Source organism: Cucumis sativus, chromosome 6 (genome assembly GCF_000004075.3).
Source record: "Cucumis sativus cultivar 9930 chromosome 6, Cucumber_9930_V3, whole genome shotgun sequence".
Lineage (NCBI taxonomy): Eukaryota > Viridiplantae > Streptophyta > Magnoliopsida > Cucurbitales > Cucurbitaceae > Cucumis > Cucumis sativus.
The window spans coordinates 24688643-24715240 of record NC_026660.2 but is presented as its reverse complement, the minus strand read 5'-3'; the positions used below and the strand labels follow the sequence as shown (position 1 = coordinate 24715240).

At 32.4% G+C, this 26598-nt stretch overlaps 2 protein-coding genes across 3 annotated transcripts; both read right to left on the bottom strand.

Annotated features, from left to right (window-relative positions):
- Window positions 1-868: 868 nt before the first annotated feature.
- LOC101209118 (systemin receptor SR160) lies at window positions 869-4465 on the bottom strand. The gene has a single exon (NM_001316763.1). It carries the CDS (start codon window positions 4463-4465, stop codon window positions 869-871), a length of 3597 nt encoding a protein of 1198 aa, NP_001303692.1.
- An 11438-nt stretch (window positions 4466-15903) lies between these two features.
- Window positions 15904-22661, bottom strand: LOC101209368 (UDP-rhamnose/UDP-galactose transporter 4). Of its 2 annotated transcripts, none has more exons than XM_004141924.3 (6): window positions 22235-22661; window positions 21309-21540; window positions 20955-21139; window positions 20660-20860; window positions 20254-20415; window positions 15904-16628 (listed from the first exon to the last, which is right to left on the bottom strand). In XM_004141924.3, exons 2-6 carry the CDS (start codon window positions 21436-21438, stop codon window positions 16302-16304), a joined length of 1005 nt encoding a protein of 334 aa, XP_004141972.1. In that variant the 5' UTR covers window positions 21439-21540; window positions 22235-22661; the 3' UTR covers window positions 15904-16301. The 2 variants fall into 2 exon arrangements, with proteins under 2 accessions (XP_004141972.1, XP_031743709.1); XM_031887849.1 differs by having other exon boundaries at window positions 22463-22661.
- Window positions 22662-26598: the final 3937 nt, after the last annotated feature.

Sequence of the window (26598 nt, the reverse complement as noted above, 5' to 3'; positions counted from 1 at the left end):
AAGAGAGAGAGAGAGAGAGAGAGAGAGAGAGAGAGAGAGAGAGAGAGAGAGAGAGAGATAGGGTTCTTTTCTTTAAGGATATAAGGTAATTGAGGAGGATGTGGGTAGTAGTTTGCAATTATGATTGACCATTTTATCCCATTCAAGGGTGGTCCAAAAATGTATGTTAAATTTTTATTCAAATGCCTAAATCAAAATACCCAACAATTTTTTCACAAAAAGCCTTTCACAATCATTTATAGAATTCTGTAAATTCAATCACCTCCTATGAACATTTTTATTTTAAGAGAATATATATAGTTATTTCACTTTTATGGTAAAAGAAATACAACAAGTAACTTCCAAATTCAGGCCACAAATCCATTCATATATATATATATATATATTTATTTTTATTATTATTATAGTCAAATATATTAACTTATTATGATAGGTTTAGAGAGAGACGTAATTGAAACTGGAGAGAGGAGTGGAAGTAAAGGCCAAAAGAAACCTATACTTAGTCTCCATCAAGTGAGGTCAACAAAAAAAATGGAGGAGGAGCCTGCTCTTTTTTCACATGAATATAATCATCCATTGGTGTCTCTCATATATAAACAACAACCAAAAAAGAAAGCAATAACAACAGCTGAAAGAAACTGTTTATATACACATTTTTTATGAAGAAAAAAAAAGTTTTAAACAACTTTTATGTATAGAATAACAAGATTACATACATTCAATTGGTTGAGAGAGATACACTTAGCAGCTGCATGCCATCTCAAAGTGGTACACACAAGAAAATTTTTAAAATTTGGAGCTGCAAAATCTCTCATCATCTTCTCCACCCATTCAAAAGAATTTCTCTTCCTTTCTTCCTTTTTCCCTTTTACTTCCCTTCTGGTTCTGGTACTTCCTTTAGGCTCATATCTACCATGTCGACACTGAATCCTCCATTGTCGGTTCCGATTGTAGAGTGTGAATCCATCCCTGACCCTGCTTGGATTTCCTTGAACATCGTCATTACCTGGATCATTGTTGGTCGCCGCCATGACCTATCGTCTAAACAAGCAACAGCTACTTTCAAGTGTTCTAAAAGCTCTATCTTGAGGCTTGGATCCTCCTTTATGAGTTCGGGATCAAAAACATCGATCGGGTCCAACTTGACGTGTTGTTTTACCCATCCAACGAGATTATTGTCCCCGAAATCTGCTGAGTCTGTAGGTCGTTTACCTGTTAAGAGCTCGAGCATGACGACACCGTAACTGTAAACGTCGCCTTTTGTTGAACACCGGAAGCTTTGGTAATATTCGGGAGGGACATAACCGGGTGTTCCAGCTAATGTGCTGACACTCAAATGAGTGTCCATGGCACTCATCAGTCTTGCCATTCCAAAATCTGATACTCTGGCTTCCAAATTCTCATCCAATAAAACATTGCTTGATTTCATGTCCCTGTGAATGATGTGAGGGATGCAATTGTGGTGAAGGAAAGCCAGTCCCCTTGCAGCTCCAATGGCAATTTTTCTTCTTGCTGACCAATTCAATTTGATCCCGCCCTTCTTCTGGTCATGTAAAACATCTTCCAGGCTTCCATATTTCATATACTCGTACACCAGAAGCCGTTCTTCTCCGACTTTGCAGTAGCCTAAAAGCGGTACTAGGTTTCGGTGTTTGATTTTACCAATGGTTTCCATTTCTGCAGTGAATTCTCTATCACCCTGCCCACTAACATGAATCAGCTTCTTGATGGCTACTGTGCTTCCATCCTTCAATTGAGCCTTATACACGTCGCCGAAACCCCCTGAACCAATCAAACTATCGTTGTGGAACCCATTTGTAGCCTCAAGAAGATCAGCAAATGTAAGCTTACGTAGTGGCTTCTCAAATGTTGCAAGATTGATGCTCAATGCTTCACGGGCACCAGTTAATTTCCAGTTAACGGCTGTGGTCGTGCCTGATTGAGAATGACTCTCAACATAAGAATCGAGTGCAGAATCCTTCTTTTTCCTTCTCTTCCTCATCTCGATAACAACGATAATCAGACCAAAAATACAGAAAAGAGAGAAGAGTAACCCCATTGCAACACTCCCAGCAAGGGATGCCTGTTTCCGATGAGATCTTTGATGCTGAGAATTTGCATTTCCTGCTGAATCAACAACACATGGAGGAAGAGGATACCCACAAAGGCCAGAATTATTAGCAAAACCTGATGCGGGGAATGTTTCGAACTGAGCTGACTCGGGTATAGAACCATTGAGATGATTGTTGGACAGATCAATCTCCATGAGGGAGGAAAGTCCAGTCAAAGACAATGGAATTGATCCTTCAAGCTCATTGCCAGACAGATCAAGAATGTTAAGTTTCGTCAAGTCGCCGAGCTCCTGTGGAATCGGTCCCGAAAGACTGTTATGTCCCAAATCCAAAATGTAGAGATAGTTTGTGGAACCAATGTCCTTAGGAATACTACCAGTCAACATATTGTGGGAAAGATCAAGAAAGATCATGGAACCATTATGATTAAAAGTGGGCTGAATCATTCCCTTATAAACCCTTGTGAAATTGCAAGGACTCTTACTTGAAATTCTATTCACTTGTTCCTGTCTTATTCCAGCGAACTCAAGCAAATTTCCAGCTCCATGACACTGCTTACTACCATCATTCTTAATGTAAGCATAAGATTTCCCCGTGATAAAGTTAACAGCAATGTTACCAGATTGACGAAACAGCTCCGGAGGGATCGTTCCATTCAACAGATTGGTATTCAAGTCAAGCCAGATCAAGCTCCGACAATCGCCGAGCTCCTTAGGAATCCTACCGTAGAACGAGTTGTTGCTGAGCTTAAGGATGGCAAGGTTCGGTAAGCTCCCAATCCAAGCGGGAATCTCTCCTTTCAACCGGTTGTTTGACAATGAAATCCAGTTCAAGTTGGTGCAGTTGCTTAACCCGGACGGGATGGTCCCAGTGAGCTCATTGAAATCCAGGATCAGATTCTCAAGCCCTTGAAAGTTGCTAAAATCGGATGGAATCTCCCCTTCCAGCTGATTCAACCACATAATCAAGTTCTTAAGCTTAGAAAGCGATCCCAAGCTGGAAGGGATCGTCCCACTAAGAAAGTTGAAGCTCAAATCAAGAGAAACCAGCTGTGTACAATTACTAATACTCGCCGGGATTCGACCTGTTAGCCAATTGTTCTGAAGAAATAGTTCTTTCAAATTGTTGCTTGGGTCTTCGCAAAGTCCCGCCGGAATCGACCCAGAAAAGTTATTGGAACTCAGATCCAAAGAATTCAAAATGGCGAGTTGAGACAGAGAATCCGACAAAACCCCAAAAAACTTGTTGTCTGAAACAGAGAGTTTCTTGAGACTACTCATTTTGGCAAAAACGGCAATGGGGAGCTCACCAGTGAGATTATTTTTCGAAATGTCTAAAGTTTGCAACGAAAAACAAGACCCCAAAGCAGTAGGTACAGCTCCAATAAGACTATTAGAAGAAAGATCGAGCTCTACCAAACTAGAACACAAATCTGCAATACTTACAGGAATCTCCCCCTGGAAATCGTTGTTAGCAAGCGAAAGAAACCACAAGTTTGAAGATGCAAATGAAGGGATTGGACCTCCAAATTGGTTGCTGGAGAGATTCAGAAAGGTGAGTTGCTGACAAGAAGACAGAGCATGTCCAACGTCGCCGGTAAACTTATTGCCGGAGATATCAAAATGTTCCAAAACAGAGCAATCACCCAACGACGGAATACCCACAGAGAAATTATTGCCAGAGATATCCAAATGCTCGAGTTTATTACAAGACGACAGATTAATCTCTCCGCTGATTTTGTTTCCTTTCAATGCCAAGTGCTGCAAACTACCACACCCACCAGAGAAAATCCATGGAACTAATTTAGACCCGACAATCCGGTTAGAAGAAAGATCAAGAACCTGCAAATCAAGCTTCAATCCAGGAGCAGAGTCTTTAAGAGGAAAATCAAAGGCGTTAAAGGACAGATTAAGCGACTTAACATTGGAGCAAAACCCCAAGTTGGAGACATCAGAAACAGAACCAAACAAGCCATTAAGAGACAGATCTACAGAAGCAAGCAGAGGACTACACTTAAATCCAGAGGGCAAAGAAATGGAGCCAGTGAGGTTAGTAGATTTAAGAGAAAGCGATTCCAAATGGTCAAGAGCCGCAAGCAAAGGAAACACATGACTGAAATTAGAGCTCAAAGACAAGAAACTCAAGTCTATAGCAGAGACTCTAGTTTCCTTACAAGTAATACCAGAAAACGAGCATGGGTCAGCATTGGAAAGCCAGTTCTGAAGAAGGGTTGGATTCGGAAGTGAAGCTTTAAAAGAAACCAACTTCTGGGTATCACCATGAGAAGAAGAAGGAGTTACAGAGGAAACAGAGAAGGAAAGAAAAGTAAGAGAGACAAAGAAGAAAAAGAAGGTTAGAAAGGAATTTGAAGAAGATGGGAAAAAGGGTATCATTGTTTTGATGTTAATAATGGAAAAAAAAATAAAAAAGAGAAGGTGGAGAGTGGTTTTAGGGTTTGAAGTCCGCCATTAGAGAGAAAGAAGAAGAGCTCAGTAGGCTCTGGTTTTGGAGAGAGAGAGTTGGTTTTTTTTTTCTTTTTTTTCTTTTTCTTTGGTGGTTAGAGAGAGAAGAAGAAGAGAAAGAAATAAGATGAAAGAAAAGGGTCAAAAGTCTGAGTAAGGAAGGTAAGAAGGGTATTTATCAAGTTGAGAGAATGGGCACAGCTGTTGCTCACATGCCATGTGATTATCTAACATAATTTCTTTATTAATTTAAACCCTAATTCAAAAAAAGCTTCATTTAGCTTATCTATGAATTACTTCTCTTTTTTTCTTTTTTTTTTTCAACTTTGAAATTTTATAAATTTATTTATTTATTTAAGAGTGTTTGTTTATTTCTACTAAATTTGTGGCTCCAAAACAGCTTATTTGTCTCTCTGAAAGGGTTATGAGTACGTGAAATCTGCTAAAGTATCCGTTTTAATTAAACTAATCTTTTCTTAATTTTTAAATTTTATTTTGGCTTTTGTTTCTTTGAGTTTATTTTCTCTCTCTCTCTCTCTAAAATGATCTCTTTGTCTCTCTAGCTTTATGTTTACATACGTGTGATCAACGATTGATCCATCACCATCAATTAATTGAACTCTTTTTTTCCTTTTCCCATCTCTCTCTCTCTCTTTTAATAATTAATCATTATTATTCATCTTGATTAATTAATTAACTAAACAAAATTCATTAGAAGGTCTAAATTAACTAAACCCAATGTGGAAGGAAGTTGCAATTACATTGCATGTTTTCCTTTCCTTTTCCCTTCATTAAATAGTGACCTCTTTTCAATTTCAATTTCCATGCATGTGGTCAAGTCTTCTAATTATCTTTCCTTCTCAACCAAGTTATTTGGGTTTTCCTTTCATGTTTCATTGAATCTTCATTCTCTCAATTGGGAGATATGATTTGTTGAATTAAACACACTGAATATGTGAATTGATATTGTTTGTTTTATTATTTTATACCCAAATATCCATAACCGAATTGTTTCAAGCTTTACCATGTAATCATAATTTGGCTCTACTCTATCACGAGAAAGTTACTCTTTTGAAAATTGCTTTGTATCATTCACATGGTTATGATAATAAGCGTTTTTTCCTGAAAATACTGATTATATATATATTTTATGGTCCTTTATATAGAAACGAAAGTTAGATGATCTAAAAGTCTTTAATGTATATCTTTCATTCTCTCTTACTATTGGTAGTAGAGAATCACATTTATTTATTCGAGTTCCATAAATACGTGAAGTTTCGTCATTTGTTCAATTGGTCATTAAATGAATCGCAACTCAAATTCAAATCCAATAATTAATTTTCTTAATAAACCTTTAATAACATGTAAAACAACATAACATAGCAAAGTGAACTTAATCCAACCGTGATTGTTTTCGTTCAATTTTGAACCGTAGTGATGCATTCTTATTTATTTGAAAAATGCGTCATGGTTAAGCATGGAATGAGAAATGGGAAATGTGAAAAGAAGGGAAAGGGAAAATAAAATGATTTCAGGTGGGTTTGTAGTCCTTACGTGGGGAAATTTGAATATTCCACCGGAGGGCATCAGATAATTGGAATTGTTGGGTTTGAGTGAAAGACAAATTCGGGGGTATATTTGTGATTACACATAATTTGTCCGATATGGTTGGGATAATTGGAGGACGAACTGTCTTTTTAGATCAGTATTTTCACTCCTAAACTTTCACTACTTTCTAGATTATCTTTTCAGAAGGGAGACTTGGGCTTTTTTTGTGGGCTCAGGAGGCCCAAACAAACCCTAATTTGGCCCAAAAGTTTTCCACTAAGAAATTAGTGATGGTTTTACTTGAAAATGTGTGTTGGGATAAAAGTGGTAGGAAAATAGGTAGAGATGCCAAGGAAAATTGAGGGGAAATTATATTATTTTTTGGAGTAGAAATAAAGATAGAGTCAACTTTTAAAAGTAGAATAGGCCAACAAAAATCCCTAATTTTAGGGACTTGGTTTTCTTGCATTATAAGTTTAATCACATTTTTCATGGATTTTCTTCAAAAGAGGGGAAAATAATAGAACTTAAAATCATTATTGGAATACATTGATATATATATTTTTCAAAAAAATAATTTATGTTTTCATTATAATGCATTTCTCTTTCGAATCATGCCAATTTAATAATATTTTTTTAAAAATAATGATTGATAATTTGGTGTATGTTAGTAAATATTTCCAAAAGAATTTTAATTTTGATAGCATCATTTATGTTAACAATTATTTGATATTGTGGATGAATATAAATTGTATTTGTCCATTTTCAGTTGTTTATGATTTCTTTCCCATTCAATCATATTGACATGACATTGTATCCCTTTAGATCTCAAGATTAATCATTTTTATTTTATTCCATCTTTTTTATATGTATTTTATCCCTTTAGGGTTTATATGTTTGGAAACTGCAATGTGATAGTATTATGTTACACTACAAGAAAATCTTTATACTAAAAACATTTGATTGTTGCTTTGGTATTATTTTGATTAAATATCAACATAAATACTTCATTACATGATTTTCTTTCCTTTTTTTTTTTTTTGAATTATTCCTAAGGGGAAAAATCTAGGTAGAACTTTGTAATATATAAAGGTTTATTTAGAAAACTATTTTGCACAAAACCCAACAAAACAACCTATAAATTTTGTAAACATTTGAAGAAAAAAAAAAGATTAAGAAAAGAGAAAGTAATGAATGGGGAAATTAGTCAAAACTATAAAAAGGAAAAAATGGATTTAGTTGGGTAAGTGGTCAAACAAATGTTAACCCCACAAGTAACAAATTAGAACATTTTGTCCATTTTGCCTTTCAACTTTCAAACTCCTTTCTCTTTTGAATGTGAGTGAGAATATTGAAAATAATCCTTTTTGAAAGGGAAAAAAAACCATATTTTTCTTTTGAATTTTGATAAATGTAAATAAAAATCTATAAGGCTAAGATAATTCTTAAAAGCGACTTCGTTGAAAAGCTTGATTCTCTTCTTTCTTTCTTTCTTTCTTTTTTTATTTAACAGTTTGAATGGAAACACTTTTACTTTCATGCATTTGTTTGTTTCGTGAGAAAAAGGAAAAGAATAAAAAGATTTTTTTTTCTTTCAAAAGGTGAACAAACACACTGCCTAAAAATATAAGAAAACAAATTATTCCAATTTTGGAATTTGGTCAAATGACTCCACAATTTTATACATGGCTAAAACCCATTATTGTTCTTCCTTCCCTATTTCCTTTTTATCCCTAAACCTAAATAGTTTCTCGTTGGTGTTTCTTTATTTATTTTTTAAATTATACTAATTTTAGGTTAAATGGTAGGAAAATATTAGTGAATTTGTTATTTCTTTTTCTAAGTATGTACCTTTATTCTATCAAATTTTCAATTCATTAGAACTTTGTATTACAATTAATTTTTTTTTTGTTTTACATCAATGACACACTACTCTAGCTAGTTACGTTCCAAATTTTATTGATCGCTTAAACAAAATGATTTGTTGAAATAATAATGGTATTATTGCAACTTAAACTAGTATATAATATTTAACATTTTTTTAGATAGAAAAAAAAAAAGAAAATCATTCTCACTCGACTTAATACCCTCACCACATCAATACAAAAGAGGGAGAAAATATCACTTAGAAAAACATGTGTACGCATCAAATAACAAAACTAAAAAAGAAAGCCAAAGTTGTTAACGCATTAGTAGATTTATTCTTTTCATCTCTAAAAATACAACAAAAACGAACAAGATTCACGATAAAATATTTACTGTTTTTCTAATATTCCGCATATTTAAGATTATAGGAAATGGAAAGAAATTGGGAAGGAAAAATACAAAGGAAAATAAATAGGGATATTTGGAAAGGCAGGTGATGGAATCAGTTTTTACGGTTACCTTTGGATCATTTATTGGTGAGTTTTTATTATGAATTAATTTATTTAAAAGAAGGAAAAAGAAATAGGGATATTTGGTAGGGAATTTATGGTAAAAGAAAAAGAAAACAATAATAATTAAAATGGGCGTGTACAACATCATTAAAACTCGCTTCCGTCACCCGACACGTGTGCACAAAGAATCTGGGCTTTCGGCTTCATCACGTTTTCTCTCGCTGTCTCCTACATCTATCTACTCAACTTTATACCCCCATTTACATTTAACCTTTCATTCCTATTCTCTCTCTCTCTCTTACCAAATCTCCAACTCTATATATATTAACTCATGATTGCCTAATTATATCCTTAAACATTCATTCTAAACAATTATTTGAAAATATTTACCAAATATAATTTATAATCTCAAATATATACTCATTTTAGTATATTTTAAAATAGGTCTAAAATTAAGTCTTTCAGTATATATAATTATAGAATCCGTAAGATAATTTGTTTAACTTTTTTTCATTCGAGAATTTAACTATTAGAATAATTTTACTGTTTCAAATAAAAGTTTTTGTTTTCTTTAAAACGTTTACTTTTGGTTTTGGGACTAATATACTATTTGAAGTCTACAATCATTCAAAACTTTATTTTTCTATCAAATAATTCTATGGATAGATCAAATATAAGGGGTCTTAAAATCTTCTTTGAACGTAAATAAAATGTATCATAAACTAATTAACAACTAAATTTAAATGATTTATCACACATACTTTCTCAAATATCATAAATTTATTAGGTGTCAAATTGATATTATTTAGACACACTGTTTAATAACAAAAAGACTACTGCATTGGATTACACTGTGTACTATTTTATTTATTTAACAATTCATTTAATTTATGTTAAAAAAACAATTATCTCAACATCAGTTTCAGTTTATACGTGTAATTGGAAAAGAAGAAAGAAAGAAAAGAATAAGTAAGGTAGGTAAAGTTTATGTTTTAGGGTTAAGGAGTTAATTAACGTAAAGAAAATATAGAAAAGTGAGAATGAGTGTAGTAAGTGAGATATGTATTTAAAAAAATAATTAAAAAAACGTAAAAAGTTGAAATGTATTGAGTACGGACTAGGAGAAATCTGAGTGAATAAGAAAAAGAGGAGGAGAATGATTGGGTTAAAAGAAAGTAAAGAATGTGAGAGTGAGTGAGTGAGTGAGTGTAGTGTATAATGTAAAATGTGATGAACAAACATAGTGGATTACTACACAATCACTTTACATAAATTTATTGGGTGATGAGTTTGATGAGACTGTCAGTCTAAACTCTCTCTGTCTCTAAATTTCTGTCCTTCTCTTGGTACTATTGGGTCCCACAACTCCTATTATTTCCTCCAAATGGACCCTACCCTTTTCCTTTCTTTTTTATTCAATATATGAAGAGAGAGAGAGAGAGAATTATTAGCTTTGGTTTGGCATGGGAGGAGGGAGGAGGGAGGAGGGTAGAGGTGGACAAATTATTTTCAATTACTTGATTACAATATATAGCTGTTTCATGATAATTTTAAGTTAATTAATTATGGGTTTTTTTTTTTGCTGTGAGGATGCATTTTAAATATAATGTTTTAGAAACATATTTGTAAAATAAAAAAAAATGGAGATTTATAGATAGAATAGAATAGAATAATTGAAAGTTGAAAGTAAATGCATGAATGTTAAGAAATTAATAATGGATGTAAATGTATTTTGTATAGAGAGGGGATGGGGTTTATATAAATTTGAAATAGAAATTTGAGGGGGGGGGGGGGGGGGGGGGGGGGGGAAAAACAAATTTGATGGTGATGATGATGTTGTGGGAAGAGGGACCCAGAAGCTGCCATGGACACGTGCCAATGTCCAATATAATGACGTGGATGAATTTGACACGTAGGGTGTGTGTTACCATCGCTTATGTTTGACTGCTGGGTCACCGACAGCTTGGCCAGCCTGTCACTGTTACTCTACCCTTCCCTCCAATATCAATATATATATATATATATATATATAGTTTTGAATATAAGTAAAAAATAATAATAGAAATACAAAGGGAGTGTTGTATTATTATATATATTAGAATTTAAATAAGGGAATAATAAGAAGAAGAAAAGGGGGGGGAAAGGAGAAAATAGAAGAAGTTAAGGGGGGTGATTGGAAAAGTTAGAAAAGGCATTAAACGCGATACATTGAAAAAGGAAAACTTGGAAAAGAAGAGAGAGAACAGCACACGTGCACACACACAGATACATACAATTATTGGAGGTTTTCTGGGTCCCACCACATATATTGTAGGCCCCACTCCCCCCTTAATCTACTAAAATCCTCTTTCTCTCCCTCTTCTTCTTCCTCTTTTTTTCCCTATATAATATACAAACTATATCCCTATTTTAAATTGTTTAGTAATACAATATTATATTCCCGACTAAAATGTTAGAAACTTAGTCAAGATCTTTAAGTCGTTTTTTAACTATGTATTTTAAGTTAGGGTAGGAATTTTGGGTATAATGAACAATTGAGTTATGATTTTAGTTACGTATTTAAACACATAGATGTGATATTTAGATATTTTTGTTTGACATTTTTGAAATTTAATAGTTGGATGAACAAAATGTAACCTACTGATTAATAAGATTAATAATTTATTTCAATTGGTATATGAAAAAAAAGGCAAATCTCTATATGATCGAATGTACATCAATCAAACAATCATTAATGTGATATATAAATAATGAGTGTCTTTTATTTTCTTTCTTCTATAATGTGGTTTAGTTAATAAAGATCTTGAAAGAATATATCTGCTTAGACATATTTTAGCTAGGTATAAATGTTGTGTTTTCATATCTATTGGGATATAACTTGTCAGATAATTACAAATGAGATTCGAAGATAAAAACTTCAAAGCAAGTCAAAGTTTAACCTAGAGATTTGGGCTAAGGTCGAGGACCCCAAGTTGAGACCAAGTATATTTGATAGTATGCATGAGGTCAACTCCTCATTATATCAAATATTTAGTTGTTTTTCTTTGAATCGTGAATTTTTTTTTTTTTACCATTGATTGAAAATGGAAAATATAAGACAACTCCTCAAAGATAATAAAACAAAAACATCCAATTTGAAAACCTATTTTAAATCCATATCATAGGGTTTATGGAATTCTTCTCCTTTTCCTCTTTGGGTTCCTGTCTTCTTTTATTTATTCTAATGCTGTTTTTTCATGTCCTACTATCAAACGAGGCTTAACTTAATTCTATGTGATTTCTTTTATAATTCCTCCTCCAATCTCATCATTCTCATCTTCTAGTAAGGGTCTTAAGATAATTTTGGCCTTATTATTTTTCTAAATAGAGTGTCACCTATTTTATACTATGATATGTGTTATTAACTCAATTTGCTTCTCATACATGTACATACATAATGTAATATATATCATGGTGTCTTTTTCTTTACTACGTCTATAAAATATATATAGAATTGTGATGTAGCAAAAGAAAAGTTTGTTTCTTACTTACACTTAGTCACTTAAGTCAACATTTTCAACATAACTTTTCTTTGAATACAAGTAATACAATTTATTAAATTAAAACAAAATAAAAAGGGAGCTAGTAAATAGGGGCGATGAGGTTTAGGCCTTTAGGTGTGAAAATGATATGGAATGAATATAATAAATGAGTAAAGAAAATAAAGTATGGTTAATTAAGAGTAAGAGGATTAGGTTGAATAATAATAATGAAGAAGGGAGAAATGAAAGAAAGGGGGAGTTGAAAAGGTGTTTGTGGGTCTAAGTTTCTTTTTGGTGTTTCTTTGTATGAAAGTACCAATGAATAGTTCACTAAATATTTAATAAAATCAATTACCCACACGAGACCCATCGCTTTTCCCACTTTCTTGACCCACCATTTTTATTTTCGGTTTAATGTAATCTATTCCTTTTTCTAATATATATATATATATATATACACGTATTACAAAATTATTACACATAGATTTTTTTATTTTTTTATTTTTGTTAATTTTACTATATTTGTGAAAATATGGTAGAAAATAACAATGATTTTTTAGTTATACACTAAGATTGGTTAAAATTCTATTAATTGTTGTGCTATGATGGAACTTAGGGTGTTTGGACAATATGCCATTTCAAGTAAAAGGAGAATTATTTATTTAAATTGAAACAAAATTATGCTTTTGCCCTCCAAAGTTTAAATGTAATTAATTTGTAACGGATTAATATATGTCATGAATTTGAAGTTTAGTTTTATCCGATTTCTAGATTTTAGTATTTTTTTTATATATTTGATGCTCGATTTCGAGATATTTGGTATATTAAATTTATGTTGATTTTTTTTGTAGTAATACAAATTTAGTAAAATATTACCTTTTAAAAAAATAAAGACGGTGGAAGAAAAATCAAAGTTAGGTTTGGAGGTTTGACACTTCCAATCCCTTTATTTTCAATAAAATGTTTTCAACTAATCTTTATCATTTTTTTTATTATATGAATTAAAGTATTTAAAAGATAGATTATTTTAAATTAAAAAATACTTACAAATATAGCAAAAAATATAACAATCCATTTTGCTACATACAAGAATAAATAGTAGCATATAAATTGTAGAAAGACTATGATAATTTATATTTTGATTATTTTGGTATATAGTTAATGAGAAGCAAAAGACGAGGATGGAACCTAACTCAAATGGATGGTTGAGATAAACAAGTAGTGAAGGTTAACCATAGTTAGTGAAGAGATCACATTGAAAGGGATAGGATATGCCCAAAGCTGGCTTCCAATTGCTTCATTAATTCTATACTCACATCTGCCCAAAAATTAAGGAAATTCAACAGCTTCAAATTATTTCTATTTTCCAAAAAAAAAAAAACTTAAAATTATTATTATTTGAGCTGTGGAAAAAAACGTAACAAAATTAATGAATCCCAAATTATGCACAGTGAGGGCTGTATTTAGGATTGACGTAAGGGACCAGAAGAGAAATGGGGAAATTTTGTAGGGACTAAAACTATAGTCTTATAGCTCAGAGAAACTATAAATTTTGCTCTTTCTGTTTGAATTATATTAATAGAGTGATTTAATGAGTTAATTCTAAAATCATCTTCGAGCATTTATTTGTTTTGAGAAATTTATTGATGTACTTCAATTACATTAATTAGCTATGTATTACTTATTATTTTTATGTTTTGTTCAATCATTGTGCACTTCAATTATATACTAAGTTACTTCACTATGTATCTGTGTTTATTGTGGACATTATTATTCCAAGGGGTTAAGATTTGAATCAGCTTAAAACTAAATTTTTTCACTTTTAGATATTGAAAAGTCAAATTAAAATTTGATTTAGTATTCATAATTTTGAAACCGATTGTTAATTTCGACATCATTTATGATCAATTGTGGTTATTTTGGCAACACATACTCGAATTAAAAAAAAAAAAAACTGTGTGGTCAACATATTTTTCTTTTATCTATTAAAAAATGTGATTTTCTTTTAAAACTAAATTTATCTTTGAGTTAATGGTTGCACGAAAGTATTATCGTAAAGATTTCGAGGTAATTTTCATTCGTTTAAAGATTGTATTTTTGGGTAAAATTTGATAATATATATAGAGAGATAGATAATGAAAATTAAAATGAGTATAGAAAATTAGAATAATGATGTAGCCAAGACGGGTCCAAGTCTCTCAAATATTAAGGTCATTGTGGCCCATGAAGCCCTAAAACTTCGCTCCATTTGGATTCTTAGGAGCTTCAACCAATTTGTAAAGTTGATATTCACGATTAATAAATAAGTAATTAGTTATACGTTTTAATTTTGGAAATTGGGAAGATTAGCAAAATATTTACACTTCATACCAAAATAACATGTAGTAGATTTTTAGGATGAAAAATATGTTTAAGAATAATTTTTAAAATAACAAAAATGATTTTAGCTAGTGTAGATCACTCTCAAAAACGTTATTTGATTGTCTTTAATACAATTGACTTAAACAAATCTCTATCCCGTATGTCTTAAATTTGGAAAGAAAGGGAAAAAAAAATAATCTAAAAGCTAGTAACAAAGAACAACCGAAGTGAGTTCAAAACAATGGGATTATTTGATATAATTTTTTCCAGTGATAGTTCCCTTTCATGATTTGATATTAGCAATGTGCAATGAGTCAATTATTGTTTGATTGAAATATGTTTTAAGTGTTTCTCTCTCTCTCTCTTATAATTTGCACAAAAGTAGTTGAACAGTATCGTATACTGTTCACAACTCAAAAGCCTATATAATATTCAGCTTTGAAAAACAAGAGGATAATTGTGGAAGCAAAGGAGATGAATAATGATGTTAAAAGGAATATGAATGTAGATAATGTCCAAATTTTTTGTACCCAAATCTTAGGCAAGCTATGGCCATTCTAGGGCACATAGGGACATATTCTTGGACCCAGATGCAGCTGTATCTCAACCTAATTTTCTCTCTCTAAAGCCTTTTTAGCAAAATTCATCAACTCTTTCTTCTTGTTTTTTTCTCCATCACTGAAAAGAATCACTCATCAAGCAGAAAGATGGAGGGCTAAGAACCACTGGGCAACAACATAACCAACCTATAAACATTAGGTTGTCTCCAAATATATATATATTAAAATAATACAACACAAGTGAAGTTGGAAAAGTGTAAAAGCTTGGTTCCTGTAATCATGAGCACAGAGAAACAAATATTTATGGTGGTGAAAAAGATTGTCAACTTTTTCATACCTACAATAGGAAATAAGGCATATCCACAAGTTAGAGAGACCCACTAATAACATTTTTCAATCTGCAAATGAGAAGTCCTAGGAAGCAGGAGGTGCTGATAGGGGAAAATTTTCCCATGGGAAATCCGATCACTGTGAATTTCTTGTGGAGAATTTCGGGGTTTGGGGAATGAAATGGGGAGCGGAGATGAGGATGGAGAAGTCATTCCCGGTCCTGACCCATGGCCAATCTCTAGGTGTTGTCTAAGCCCTGCATAGATGATATATTCCACTAGTGTCATATTAGGGCTAAAGTATACTATTCCCTGAAGAAGAATTGCAACAGTGTATGTCTATTTATAAGCATTGTTCTTTGTCTCAAAGGTGTTTGTGGAAGGCAAAAACAAACCCTGGAAGATCAAACTGGGTTTCAGAGGGACCATAGTAATTGAACCAACAGGAGGTTACTATTTGTGCATAGAGTCCTCCAATAATTCAGGTTTCTTCTTCCACTAACACATTCCAAAGTTATGTTCCTCACGTGCAGAAATTTCTGGGTGGTTTTCAGAAGAAATCAGATTGACTCAATCAAAAAGATAAGGAAGAAAGAAAACCAGATTGCAACTAATGGTCCACTAATGTTTGGCTATTGAAATGGGGTAATCATATATAGTAAGAAATTTTCAATCAGCAGAGCATAAAATACTATCATTTGATTGTCAACCAATGAACTAAAATGTTGGAACAGCGACAAGACATGTGAGATTAAAATATCTATACTATTGATAACTGTGGTCTCTGTAACATTGTAAACTTTTTGTAGGGGGAAACTTTGGGCTGCATCCTTTCAGAAGATGACATACCTTTTCATGTTAATAAAAGAAAGGGGAAAAAAGAAGCTATAATGAACTAAAATCAGTGAGGGGCCGGCCAATTAGGTGTCGAGAATCTCCTGGAATCTACTGAAGTTAAACATCCAGTGTTTTTCTTTTGTTTCTCTCTCTCTCTGTATCATTTCCCTTTTATTTTTTCTTCAATGGATATTATTGAAGGGAGGAATAAAAACTATGGATTCTACTCAACTCTAGACCTTTTCATCAGGGTCCGAAGATTCTGATCCGGTGTGCTTTAATGCCTTACTGCTTGTTGACGAAAAACTACGACGCTCCTTCCCTCCTGGCTTAGATGAGGCATTGCCATACCAGATCATTCCTAGAATTGCAATGGCCATACCTATAACCACTTGTAAGTTGAGGCCCTCCTTCCCAAAGAAAATGAATCCTAGCGTCAAGACTAAAATGGTCTTCATATGGCCGAGAACTTGGAATGTCACAGCAGTGAATCTACCAATGCATATGAACTGGCTGAGATTGGTCCCTACCGCAATGGTACATGAAAGGATTAAGAACGCCTGAAAACAATTACACATTGGTAAGCATCAGTTAATAAGTAAACAACTACCCATGTAGTTTTGCAGAACAAGTGGGAAAAAAGGCAGCGATCAAATAATTGTATCTTGCGTTATTTAAATTAGCATCACCCTGAAAGAACTATAAATACTCCATTTAAGATTGAAATTTTTATTGGCAAGATCCACGTAGCAGGAATAAGGTTTACTTGATTTGTACAGGTGATTCAAGCTTTGATGCACATCAAAGATTCACATGCAAGGTTAACTTTGATAATGAGATTCTGGCTCCAACAAGATCCAAGCAGATGTTGAACTACTGTGGTTGTTTATTATACGAGACTTTGTAGGTTCCCAAATGAAATTACTTAGTACTAACACACCTATAAAAAAAATCTCATCAACCCTTCAATATCCACAAAGATTCAGTCTCTCCTTTCCTCCCAAGCTCTCTCTTCTTAATAATTTTCTCTAATAGTAGACAACGGAGGAAAATAGGTTTCTTTACATTCAACAGATTGACAAAATAAAGGAAGTTTTGCAGAAACAACAAAGGCAAGTTTGTCATCATTTCTTGAAGTGAAAATCAAAAAGCTGGAAAGAGTTGGCGGGCCACATTAACAGATTCTTTGAAAACTTCAAGGGGGTCCCTCTAAGAAAAAAGCCAAAGAAATGGCTTGACTTATACTGTAGTCAGTCATCCAGAGCGATTAGGGAAGAAAACATAAATAAGTTCTCTTGACTTTTGCTATGATGTTACCCTCAAAAGAAAGCTTGACTAGGACGTAAGAAAAGTCCCTAGAAAAAAAATAGTGATTACCAGATGGTAGTTTCACAGTAATTGGGGGTGAATTTAGATTCCAAGTTTCATCTATAAGAAAATCCATCATAGAAAAGCTATATTGAAATGTCCAATAGAGACGGTGAACAATAACCATGACATGATTGATGCTATACCAAGCCTGTGGCGGGTGGACAAATTCAAGGAATGTTACTCTCTCAAGTCTACGGACTTTGGAAGCCCATGAATTTATGTGGTGGCTTCACTAAATGACCTGATATAAACTTCTGGTTTGGTAAAATGTCTGAAAGCTATCATGTTATAGCTGGGATAACTAGTGAGGTTTTTTGTTCCTCGCTAAAACAAACAATCAAAAGGAAGATGGAATTACATTTGTGGCTCAATAGTCCTCGAAAACTTACATCTGTCAGGAAAATCAGAGATCACAACGGCATTTCTAAAGAACCAGCAAGAATTTTCCATTTAGCTTAAAGATAAACAGACAGTGTCCAGAACAGTGTTTTAAAAGGCTCACTAAGGCCCGCACCTAGGCTCAAATCGCACAGATAGGGCTTATTTGTGAAGAAGCGAGGCGTTTTCACTAACGCCAGGCTTATGCGAGCCTAGGCTCAAGTCGCATTAAGTGTGGGCTTCTTTATAACTAATGGGTTGGGCTTTAATAAAAAAGATTATTATATAGGTTTTTTAAAACTATTACGTGAAAGATAAGAAACAACTCTTCTCCCGCTCGACTTTTCTTCAACGCATGTCTCCATCTACCTCTTCCATTCCCTTTCTGCTTCAGCTTCAAAGAATACTTTATACATTTCAAAGAGTAGTTTTCTGTTCGCGTAGAAGGCGCAAAGAATATTGCGAGAAAGCAGAATGAACTCATTCACTCGAATTCAAGAATAATTATTCTTTCATAACCTGGAGGGTCAAAGAATATTGAGAATAATAGACCTCTCTTTCTCCGGGCCAGAAACTCAAACTATGTTCATTTCTCAAATCAAATAGGACAATGCCTTGCTATTTCCCGGCTTTTTTGAAGCAAAATAGGACTTTTTCAAAGATTTCTAAATAACGATAATGTGTTTTGTAATATTTTATACATTAGAGTGAAGTCTCAATTCCCCTTTGGTTACATACTTATATTTTATACATTGTTGCTCAACTCCTTTCAATTTTGTAGATACATATGTGTGTGTGTATTTTCTTTTTATATATGCACCCTTATGAAAAAAAGCCCACGCCTTTTTGTGCGTCTTGCACCTAGGCTCCAGAGGACCATTGCGCCTTGAGCCTTAAAAAACACTGGTCCAGAACTACTTCCTTATGAAGTGGATTTCAACCAAGGAAGCTTAAACCAGCCAAAGAGCTATGAGATAAATGCAAACACTTGGACAATCTGTCCTTAGTCCGAGAAGATAGAAGGAAGACCAAAGACCAAAAAGTATTTTGTAAAGATAATCTAGCCTTGTCATAATCTAAATGATGTTGATAGGGCACCTCTATTCAAGAAGAGACGAGTCTTATGAACTCTAAATAGGAAAGAGGCACAGCCTTTTTATTTAGAAAAGTAATGGGGAAAGGGTGAAAACTAAGACCTTCAACCTCTACAACTAATTGAGCTATGGAGACTACTCATATTGGATGGGACTTTGAACTTTAAAGAGGTTAGGTCTTTTATTTTCAATCTTATTTTATAGATGCTCACATATTTCTTCGAGAAACAGGGATAAGGACTTTCACAGGAGGATTTCCTCTGTCCAATGAAACTATGAAAGCTTTAGGAGATTTGACTCCTCTCCTTGATTACAACCTTCCAATCCGATTTGAAAAGAAATGTTCTAGAAATTTCTTTAAGAAAAGTTCAACTAGTTTGCTTATATCATCAAAATCTAAATTGGGAATGTTTGTTTGATTCTTCACTTTAGGCAAAGGGCATTTCTCAGCTCATTGGGCACTAGGCTGTTTTGGTTCGTTCTTTCAATAAAGTTTCTCTCTTCTCCAATATATAGAAGTGTCTAGGAGACAGATGGTTCAACAATAAAAACAAGAAATGTAGGGAAGCGCTCATGGCATGAGATGATCCATAGGAAATTATGCAAAAGCACATCCACGCTATGAAGTTCCTGGTTGAAAAGGAATAATAGCTGTGTGTTTGAATAGACAAATATCATCGTTTTGTTTAGCATCTTTGGAAAGTTTTCAATGATTCATCTTTTGTATCAATAATAATTGGGCAAGTTTTCAATGAATTCCATCCGAATATTAGAACTGCATCATATTGACCTTTGATGTGCGCTTTTGGAAGGATTGGGTAGGATGTCCATATAGTACTTTTTTGTTTGGTTAATTTTCCCCACATCAATCAAAGTGTTTCCTGAATTACAAAAATATCTAAGCTCCATCCAAATAAACGGACGTAGACAACATCATAATCAATAGACATCCGTAAGTAGTCATATTAAAGAAAATGACAGAACTTAACTTCACATGCATACAACGTTCTGTACAGACTCAAGAGTTATCTACTGGTTTATTGTGGTTAAAATTTCAAATTTCCTAAATGATAAAAAAGCAACAAAATTGTTGGACTTTTTTAGGGGTATATCCAATATATCCATTTTTAAGCACCTTATTCCCCATGTCAGTGAAATGTTTTATCAGTTTATGTTTCCTTTAAGAAGAATTTAGGAGTTTCATACAACGCCAGTTTTTTCATTTTAAAAGAGGAAAGGAACTAGCTCTAATGCTAACCATAACTCAGAGCAACACGCATTTGAAACTCTAAACCAAGTAAAATCTTTCTGAAGTATACTACTAATGAACAAAGCAACTTACCAGTGACATAAACGTGAATCCGTAGGCATCAACTCTCTTTCCAGTCAACCAGTAGTCTGAAAAGGGGCCAAGTAACAGCAAAGAAGCAGCCTGCACTGGAGCGGTATGACCTAATAAGTTGAAGGATCCAAGAGAATATTTTCGTTGGAGATGATGTACATACTGCACCCAGAGAAACAAAGCCAAGGTTGTATTACAAGAATAATTGGTTCGAGAAATTATCAGTTTCTTTTATTCCACCATGCTAAAATAAAAAATAAATAAATAAATAAGAGGTAAAAGTTATCTATAATAAATCTAATCATACACCATTATTGTAATTACAAGATTACCAGAAAATAAATTGATAGTTTCAAATAATTTTACACAGCAGCACCAATTTAAGATTAATGATGCAGTTACTTACATACTGCTGCAAGGAAGTGCACCATACTGCCACTACGGCAGCCACAAAACCTTTCATGTTGACACTAACATCAGTGACAGTACAAACTCCAACGCCAAATAGAACTAACAGAATGCTAAGTTTTGTGTCCCTTGAGTATTGCACCTTATCCAAAACAACTTCTAGAAAACAAGATACTGGGATCATACTCAGCTTTGCGATCTGATAATGAAAGAAGCATTACGATCTAACATCTTAATTCTAGAAATTGGGGGAAAAACGAACATTTAACAATTAAGAAAAAAGAAAAAAATACCTGATAGAACCCAACAGAATTCCACATCAAGCTGACGTTCATTCCCACGATTGAGAAATTTGCAAATATAACAAATTTAAGAATGTCAAGGAATGGTAAGTGAGAATCTTGGATATAACCAAGTTGCTTGAGAATAAAAGTCAGCAAGGAGGTTGTGGCAAAATGAAGGCCAGTTAAAGTTGTAGCTGCATCATGGTGTTGAACAAATTAATTAAAAAAAAGGTCAAGTTCCCAACAAAATTAAATTTGTCAAAATAATGTCTAGGAAACAAAGTTCACTTTATCTATAACATGGAAACTGAACTATTAGAAATATAAAAAATTTAAATATAAGATGAGAATTATCATGCGCACCAAAGCTGAATCCATATGTGGCCATCAATGCCTTATTGACGATGATTATCCCAACAGACGTGACAACATTGAACATCCATGAGGCAGCATCAAGAGTTGCCTTATGATCACTCTTGCCAGGTGAAGACATTATAATCTATAACTTCGGTTTTTAATCAGCACTTCAAGCTCTCAATCTTCATTCAAAAGAAAAAACCTGAAGTGCTTGATCTTGATGCTCAACCAGTACTATCTGCAGCACACAATTTGCTGTTAGCAAAGTATCAATGACTAATATATAAATAAGTGAAAGGCGAAAGACAACTTAAACATATCAAATGACCGGTAGGTGCAGAGAGAAAATAACCCTGAATAGAAGTCAAAAAGACAAGTAAAGAAAAATAACTCCTAAAGGTCAACAAGTTTCAAAGGGAAAAATCAAACTTTAAAAGAAAGTTCCAAATTTTACAAGAAAATGATGACAAAAAACATCTACTGGCCAACCATAAACGAAAACTCCGTGTACACAGGCCAAATTTGCAGCGCAGTCCCTTCTACTTAAATGCTTTCAATGGTACAGCATTTAGAACAAAGAGATTCAGATCTCAAACCTAAAAAAAACGGTAACGAAGAGACGGTTCCTTGTAGAATCGTTACGTTTTTTCTATAATTAACTCTTAGGCCATGGTAAAAGAAAAAATAAAATCCAACTAACAGAAATTCAAGCTAAAACAATTAGAATCATTGAACAAGACGCTAAAAAATGAATCAAAAGTAGAAAAAACATTCATATCCAAGAGCTGAAGAGCAAAATCAAGAGGTCAAAATCAGAAAGGAGACCCAATTACATGCATAGATTGTATAACAAGTCGATCAACAAATACCCACTTCCACAAAATAAAAAACAAACACAAAAACAACAAAATTGAAAAAAAAAAAAAACCCACATTAAATTAGATCCAGTTCAGCCAGAATCTGCAGGAAAAAGGGATCAGGAAGAACAGCAATAATAGGGTTTATGAAGTCGGACTCGAAGAGAAGAAAAATAGAAGAATCAACGTAGGTTGGCGTGTAATTAGGTGGAAAAAGGAGTTATTGGAATTAAAGAAAGAAACAAAAGCAGGCGAGAAAGAGAGAAAGAGTCAAAATTGTGAAAGGTCGAGGTAACTACAGACCTTTGAAATGAAGAAGAAGAAGAAGAAGAAGAGGGTATATAAAAAGGAGTTGAAAAACAGAAGAAACGCCCCAGAATTGCCGCCATTAAATGCTGAAAATGGCAGAGAATGTTTAAGATTGAATTGGTAGAGACATTCTTCAATTCTAATAAAATTTCTTTCTTATTTTTCTTCTCCCACTAAAGACAATCACCACACTCCCATTCATAACAGACACTCATCTATTTATTCCTAATGTAACTCCCAATAACAACAACATTAAACCCTTAATAATTGTATCATTTAAACCTATTGTTATACCTTAAAAAGTTTTTTCAATATAAACTTCAAAAACGATTCAAATATGATAAAATATTAAATAAAATCTAAAATTTACCTTCTTAAATAAATTAATATTTTTAAAAAATAACAAAATAATCAAAGTATTTAAGAAATATAATAAAATCTAAAATTTAGATTTGTTAAATTATAAACTATTACATTGCAAGGGCTATTCACCAACTTTTATCTAACATATAAAATAAAATAAATACTAAAAAGTTGTTTTTTTTAGTAACTAAAAACTTTATATTTAAAAGCCTAAACAAGATTTTGGTTGCATACATCATGTGTTAATCCTAAAGAATAATTTTAGTTAAGACTCTTATTTGCCCTCATCACGTGAATTGGGGTGTTTTTAATGTGATAAAAGGAAAATGAACAAAAAAAAAATCAGTGTTAAATAAAAAATATATACACTTAATTAAACTTAAACTAAGAAAAAGGAAAAAACAAATAAGACTCCAACAACAATGACCCCTAGCAACTATCATGAAAAGTTGAGAAGTATATAAAGTCTCGATAACTAATTAGCCATAAGTGGTATGGACACTCTCTAACAGGAGAAAAATAATGAAATAAAAAAATAGATAAAATATTATAATTTATATATATATATATATAAATAATCATTCAAATCGAATGAATTTTTGGTTTTTGATTGGATAAGTAGTTTGTTTTTTTTAAACACAAGATAAAAAAATATAAATAAAAAAGAGGGGCGTTAATACTAAATACATAAATGGAAGAATTATTAATGAAAAAGATAAAAGAAAAAACGTAGAATGAAAGAGATGGAAGAAACAAGAAAATGAGAGTTTGGGAAGAAAAATAAACCAATTAAATAGCCTAAATGAAAAACCCTAAATCCAATCAAGTAAATATGGGAACATATATAGAACCATATATATTATATTTAATATATTTTTAAATTCAAAAATGGAAAATACTCAAAAAAAAAATAATGGGGGGAATGATTTAAACGAAAAGGTATATGGTTTAATTACTTTTGAATGCTTCCTTATTTGTAAATTAAGAATACAACTTTTATAGTATTCGTTTTAAATATAGCAATATACATAATAGGGAAAAAAAACTATGTTATGGTGTTTATTAGGTAAGTTTATTTCATTGTTAAATAAAAAAAAAGTAGGTATCAAATTGGTTTAAAATTAGAAAAATGGTGAAAAATATAATATTTGACAAAATATTTATAATTCATATAAATGAAGTTGAATGAATTTTGTCGTTTAGTGTTTGAAGTGTCACACCCCAAACTTTACTATTAACGAAAATGTCGAAATAGTAGGAATAAGATGTGGGTTTGTTACAACTTTGAAATTTTCTTATTGCAAAATATTGTTCTCAACTTCTTTTATACTATCAATAAAACTTAAAACGCAACATTGGTCAACCTAAACACCAAGTATAATAAATATCTATCAAAATGTTTATTAATAACATGCGTTTGATACATAATTACAACACGTTGACCAAACAACCAAGGCTCTATTTCCAAAACATATGGAGTTATCTCGCTGCAAATCCTTCAACCTTCTCTACCTGGCTTAAACTAAGATGAATTGTTGAAAGAATGTCTAAAATACTAGGTTTTATGAAATCATTTTCGCAATACCTTTTCATAAACATCATTTCGCATAAAATAACATAAAATAATTTCATCTCGCATAAACCTTTATTTATGCTTAACATATTAATAACATAACAATTTCACATAAACACATATTAGTTAACATCCATCCATTTCACCAAGGATCATGAATCATTATCTATGTTTGGTTTCATTACCTCGCATTTGACTACTGTATCAACGACATCCGAGAACATATAGATTCATCATTGTTGCTTAGACTGCTAAGCTTTATACACTTCTTTCAATGCATAAGCCAACTTCTTATCACCATGTGGTCCATACGTTCCATGGCAGCTTGGACTCTTTATGTGCACATAAAAGTTAGCATTATCTTAATAGATCATCAAATCAAGCTTCAACATTATTTTTATAATACTAGAACACACAAACTTCTCATTGAAATCTCATTTTGAAACTCTCATTTGAAATCATCTCAAAATAGTAAAGCGAAACCACAAAACACTTAAGAAGAAAACCACCCACCACACTTTAACAAAAATTATCTTCTTTCTGTACTCGTGGAGAGGGAAGAGACATTTTCTTAATCTAACACGTTAACCCCTATCGAATCATATTTAACATTTTCTTAGTCAAACTTTACTTCTCGCCTAACCCTATACCACAAATAACTTTAACCACAACAATTTTCGCGAATAACCTTATAGCGTAGTTATATATGTTTTCAAGAAACCTTCATTGCGAACTAACCAACTTTTACTCGCTTAGAACACTTATCGTGAATTTAAACTTCAAGGCTTACTTGCATACTTTTTCATCGCGAAACTCTTGGTTCTTATCGCAAAGACTACCCAAACCCCTAGTCGTTTTAAAACTTACGGACTTTCATCTGAGAGCATTTAGACTTATAGATTATACTACAAATCCTTATTTTCTCAAAACTACTTCGCGAATTAACTTTTTAATCGCAAAACTTATTATAACAATAAAAGATTTTATTGCTTAATCCTTTTCGCGCATATATTCAAAGGACAATTTATATAGTAGTTTTAGCAGAAATTTTACTTCTGATACTAGAATTAAAAACGGGTCTCACATGAAGTGTAAGTATTTTGTCAATTTTCTTTATTTTTTAAAATAAGTCTTCAAATTATATGATTGAGAATTCTAAGGCTAGATTAGTTGATGAGCCAAAAACTATTTTTTTAAAAAATGGTATAGCTACTAAGGGTCTGTTTGGTAACATTTTTGTTTCATGTTTTCTGTTTCTTGTTTCTTTCTTTTTTCGAACAAGAAATATGAATATGTTTGATAACTGTTTATGCTTCTTGTTTCTTGAAAAAAAAAAAAAACAAAATATGTTGTTTGATAACTTTTTCTTGTTTTCTTATTATCTTCGAATTTATTATATACTTTATTCACATATAATTCAATTAAATATTGTACCACTCACTTTATCAAACTCAGGTTTTTTAATTTTATGAAGATCAAGATGAAGATTGAGATCGGAAGAATAGAGCTGACGAGGAGGAAGAGGAAAACCCACGATGAAGATGAGGATTGAAATCCACAGCGAAAAGTAAGACAAAGACCCACGTCGAAAACACAAATATGGCAAAAACCCACGTATTTTTCGATAAAACCCACAGCGAAAAGAAAGAGAAAAACCCAAATACGACGAAGAGAAAAACGTGTAGAGGAAGACGATGAGAGGCGGGGAGGAAGATGGAGAAGACAATCAGAGGAAGGGGAAGATTATGGTTATTTAGGATAGATGATTGAGATAAGAGGAAGAAAAATTAAGGAAAGTGCATGGAGAGTGATTATTTGGGGAAAAAGATGGAAACAAAAAGGAAGAAAAAGGAAATCACTTGTAAAAATGGAAAATGAAATAGAAAAATAATTGAGAAAAAAAAAAAGAAAATCAATAAAAGTAATTGAGAAAGAAGAAAATAAAATTGATATAATAATTGAGAAAAAGAAGAAGAAAACCAATAAAAATGATTGAGAATAAAATGAAACTAATAAAAGTAATTGAGAAAAAGGAAAAATAAAATCAATACAAACAATTGAGAATAATAAAATGGAAACATATAAAAATAATTGAGAAAAAATAAAATAAAATCAATAGAAATAATTGAGAAAAAATAAAAAGAAAAGGAAACCATACAAATAATTGAGAAATGAAACATGATAAACTATTTTT